At 49.4% G+C, this 4,800-nt stretch overlaps 1 protein-coding gene across 2 annotated transcripts in view; it reads left to right on the top strand.

Moving 5' to 3' along the window:
• Window positions 1-2,889, top strand: part of LOC116555398 (putative inactive carboxylesterase 4) — a 14,374-nt gene extending 11,485 nt beyond the window's left edge. Inside the window, exons 5-6 of one of the 2 annotated variants that reach the window (XM_032283905.1) lie at window positions 359-512; window positions 2,148-2,889. In XM_032283905.1, coding sequence (XP_032139796.1) covers window positions 359-512; window positions 2,148-2,369 — 376 coding nt within the window. In that variant the 3' untranslated portion in view covers window positions 2,370-2,889. The remainder of the gene's footprint in view (window positions 1-358; window positions 513-2,147) is intronic. The other variant, XM_032283906.1, reaches the window with a different exon arrangement.
• The last annotated feature ends 1,911 nt before the right edge of the window (window positions 2,890-4,800 follow it).

Below are 4,800 nucleotides of genomic sequence, written 5' to 3'. Positions count from 1 at the left end.
TAGTGTGAGCTCAGTGTTGTGATTTGTAGTGTGAGCTCAGTGTTGTGGTTTGTAGTGTGAGCTCAGTGTTGTGGTTTGTAGTGTGAGCTCAGGTTTTATCTGTTTTGCTCTCACATGTGCTCCAGCTTATAGGACAGTGTCAGGCATATAGTAGATGATCAGTAAATAGTTGTCAGTTGAATGTATGCAGAATCATACACCACAGCAGTGCTGTAGGAATGTAAGGCAGGGTCTCAGAGATGCTGAAGCACAGCCTTATGTGAAAGGCTCACTGAGAGCTCCCAGCCCCATCTGTGGTCCTGAAGGTCCTGCCATGACATCTCTGCTCCCCACCCTTAATCTGTGTTCTTCCTCACAGCACAGGGGATGAACACAGCAGAGGGAACTGGGGTCACCTGGACCAGCTGGCTGCCCTGCGTTGGGTCCAGGACAACATTGCCAGCTTTGGCGGGAACCCAGGCTCTGTGACCATCTTTGGAGAGTCAGCGGGAGGAGAAAGTGTCTCTGTTCTTGTGAGTGATCCTGGCACCAGCCCCAACCCCACGCTTGATGTGATGCTGATAGGACCTCTTGGAGATCTGTCCATCTGGCTATGGATACCTCTGTTTATAATACCTGAGTTCAGGACTGACCCTACTCACTGACTAGCATCAGGGGATGGATAGCTGAAGACCAAGCTCTCCTTGGCCCCCAGGAAACTCAGAGCTAATTTTAGTGTCCTGGAGCCATAAGAATCTCCAGCTGCAGCCTGCAATGGTGGCATTGTCCTCTTCTAGCTTGGCTGAGTTCTGTCTCTCTCTCTCTTTCCCACTCATTTTATCATTCCCTTCTCTTCATAAGCAGGAGCAGGCATAAATTATGAGTAGGGCAGGCACAGACAGAGGTGGACAGAGGTCATTGTTTGGGTCAAGCCAGAACTACGTGTGGAGGGGACATGGACACTGTGAACAGCCCGGGACTTCCCCTTGGGTGGTCTGATGACTGGTCTATGCCCAAGAAGAGGGCAACCATCTCTGTGACTGAGGGTCCCAGTGGGTGACAGGAAGGAGGGATGGAGCTGGGGATGGGGGACACAGACACAACCTGGGGCTGTGAGAGGTCCTGCTGGGGCAGGGGTTGGGTGCAGGAGACACCAGGGGAGCTGGGATGAAAAACCAGATGAGAGGGTGCCGGGAGCTGTAGGAGCCCTCCAGCTGCCTCGAGGTGGGCAGAGGGTCAGTCCCACTACAGTATTCTTCAATCCTGTGTTAGTTTTGTAGTTGAATACTCAGGGAAAACATTTTTATACTTTTGAAAGCATGGAAAAAGGAAAAATACAGGTAAGCCCAAGAAAGATAAAAGCCATTCACTATCCCACAACCCAAGGATAATCACCATGCTGACTTTGACATGAATTTTTCTAGTCTTGTTTCTACGACTTTGTATCTATCTATTCATCTATCCGTCCATCCACCTATCATCTATAATCTATCTTTGTCTTTCTTAAACTACTTTCCTGATTACTACAATACAACACAAATATTTTACTAAACATTAAGTGCTCTCCCTTAATAGTATCTTTTACAGTGGACAGTATTCCATGATGAGAAAGAGAAACCGTTAATTTGCCCAATCTTATAATATTGGAATTGTGAGTTATATCTAGTGCGTACCATTGTAAACAGCAGGAGCATTCTTAGAAATCTTTGTGTGCCTGTGGGATCATTTTTTAGGATAAGCTCTGAGTCATGGAGATGCTGAATTGGAAGTTGTGGCTAGGAGATGCTAAGCTGCCTTTCCAATATGTTTGTTGATTAGGCTTGGCTGTGCCCACAGCTCCTGTTATGTCCCTGCCCTGTGCCCTGTCCCGATCCCGCTGAGGTTCCCTTGGGTGGCCAGGTGGGAAGTGATCTTGGCAAGCAAGCCAGGCCAGGTTCTCTTGGGTGGGAGGTTCTCTTGGGTGGGATGTTCTCTTGGGTAGGAGGGTCTCTTGGGTGTGAGGTGAGCCCAGCAAGAAGGCCAAGCCAGGTGAGGAGCTGTTATGTCCGCTGAATCCCAGAGTGTCTTGGGAACAGGCCAGGGCAGACATGGAGTGGATGTAGCCCAGAAGAGTGAGCTAGTCACTGACCCTACCCCTGAGCATGAACTCCCTTCTATTCTGCTCCCAGGTTTTCTCTCCATTGGCCAAGAACCTCTTCCACCAGGCCATTTCTGAAAGTGGTGTGGCCTTGACTGCTGCTCTGGTGGAGAAAGGCGACATCAAGCCCCTGGCTGAGGTAGGTCTCCCACTGGATGTCCCCACACTTTTGGCTCTGTCACTCTTCTTCACAGGGGTCACTCTTGCCGTGGTCACTCTTGCTGATGTTTTCCTAGAATCACTGAAGTGCTAAAGGCTGAGCAGGAAGGGCAAGGAGACACCTTGACCAGCCGCCCGGTTTCACAACCAGGCAAACTGACACAGGGCTTGGAAGGGATTTCCCAAGGGCAGCAGATGATCAGGGCAGAGCTGGGACTCCAGCTCATGGCCCTAGACAGCAAGCAAGTGCCCTGTCTGTGACCACACTCCTCCTATGCACCGGGGCCAGGTGCCACGTCAGCAGTGGGCAGCGGGCTGAGATGATGTCTTGTGTCTCTCAGGGTCTGAGTTCTGTGGACCCACTTGTGGGATGTAGGCCTGGAGCAGTTTCACACTGAGCACCTTATAACCAGAGTTGGTCCCAGGAGAATTCACTTATTGATTTATTTGTTCATCCAACAAAACTAAGTGAATAAGTGAAGGCAAAAGCAAGAGGTAGGCAGAGGTCATTCTTTGGCTCAAAGCCAGATGTCCATGTGGAGGGGACACAGACACTACATGGTTCTACGTGGCTCTGCATTCTAGCCAGACACCTAGCACCTCCCCAAGCTTCCACTGTGGCTCTGCATTCTAGCCAGACACCTAGCACCTCCCCAAACTTCCACTGTGATGTAGGGAATAGATGAATAGTTACAGAATCACATTATTAGAAAGCATCACTTATGACAAGAGCAGTGGAGGAGATGGACTTGATGCCACAGCAGAATCTAAAGAAAGCATTGAGTCCCGGGGCAGAAGGAGGTTACCGGGCAAGGCTTGCTGGAAAGGTGAACAGTGAGTCAGGAGCAAAGAAGGTCCAGGGAGAGGAGCAGCACATGCAGGTGTCCTGTGGCAGGAGGATGCACCCGATCGTGAGAGAGAGAGAGAGAGAGCAGGGGGAGTGTGGCAAGCGCTGAGGGCGGGGACGTTGGCAGGGGCCATGCCGCACAGGACCCTGGCAAGGATTTTGTCATCATCTGGAGAGCAGTTGGAAGCCAAAGGAAGAGATGATCAATAGGAATCCAGACCTAGGCTGAGGAGCACCCACTGGAGCCAGTGGTGTGGAGGATTTTGGTAGATTTGAGAGTTGTTTGGGGAAAGCATCCAAACTTAAAGGGCTGATACATAGGAGGAGAGAAAATGGAGATGCCAAGAATTTTTAGAATTTTTGATTTTTTTTTAGAATTCATTGGTTATAAGCAACAGTTGCCCATTGACCAGACTTAAGCCAAGAAGGAGTATTAGCCTGCTGTGGTGACTCATGCCTGTAAACTCTGCACTTTGAGAGGCCAAGGCAGAAGGATTGTTGAGCCCAGCAGCTTGAGACCAGCTAGGGCAACAAAGTGAGACCTTGTCTCTACAAAAAACAAAAATTTAAGCTGGGCATGGTGGTGCAAGCCTGTGGGCCCATCTGCATGGGAGGCTGAAGTGGGAGGATCACCTCAGCCCAGGAGGTCTAGGCTGCAGTGAGCTGTGTTTGCACCACAGGACTCCAGCCTGGGCAACAAAGCAAGACCTTGTCTCAAAATCTTCTTTTAAAGGGAGAAATTATTTTTCAATGAAATAGAGGCCTGGGATGAGGCTTGGCTTTGCGAAAAAACAAGAAGCAGAAATTACAAAATGAGAGTCCTAGACTCTGTTATTCTTGTCCCCACCCCACTGCCCATCCCTCGTCTGTCTGTCTTTTTTTTTCTCTCTCTCACCCTCTACTTCTCCCTGTCCCTGTTTATTTATTCGAGAACCATCCTGGGCCTTGATTCTGTCCCATATCCTGCACAGGGCTGTGGGGCTATGTGCACTCGCCCGGGCGCCCCCACCATGGAGCCTGCTAGTCTCCCACTGTGCCCATTTCTCTGGCTGCACTTTGCCTCCAGTCTGCGTGAGCACCCCCTCTGCCCCTCAGCTTAAGGACTCACCTTTGGTTGCAGAAAGCTGTCAGGTTGTATTTTTTGTTGTGAAAAACTAGGGTTTTTTACATGGGCAGCGCTCTACCCCGATTCCAAGTTACTTTGGAGAGAGGTTCACTGTCCAATCTTTGCTTGGATGTCCCTGAACTCTTAGAAAAGTAGGAAACCACAGTGTGCTGGGCAGACTGACCCCAAACCCCAGGACAGGCAAAGGGAGCTTCTCCCTCAGCAGGCATTTTTTTTTTTTTTAAGACGGAAATAGGTTCTTGGTACATCAATTGGTGTTGCTCTGTGGCTTCATTTGGGACAAAGATGCGCAGACCTTGGCCCAGGGCCAAATCTGTGTCTATGCTGCATGGCCTCTGAGCTAAGGATGAGTTTTTAAATTTTTAAATGATTGAAAGGAATCAAAAGAAGAACACTATTTCATGAACCATACAATTATACGAAATTCAAATTTCAGTGTTCATAAAGGAAGTTCATAAATGGAAGGTAGTGGCACCCATTCATTTGCCCCCTGTCTACGGCTGCGTTTCATGCCAACAGCAGTGTTGAGAAGTTGCAGCAGAGACCACGTGA

This window comes from Sapajus apella, unplaced genomic scaffold, assembly GCF_009761245.1.
Source record: "Sapajus apella isolate SASKATOON/1434 unplaced genomic scaffold, GSC_monkey_1.0 scaffold15, whole genome shotgun sequence".
Taxonomy (NCBI): domain Eukaryota; kingdom Metazoa; phylum Chordata; class Mammalia; order Primates; family Cebidae; genus Sapajus; species Sapajus apella.
This window is presented reverse-complemented; position numbering and strand designations above follow the sequence as displayed.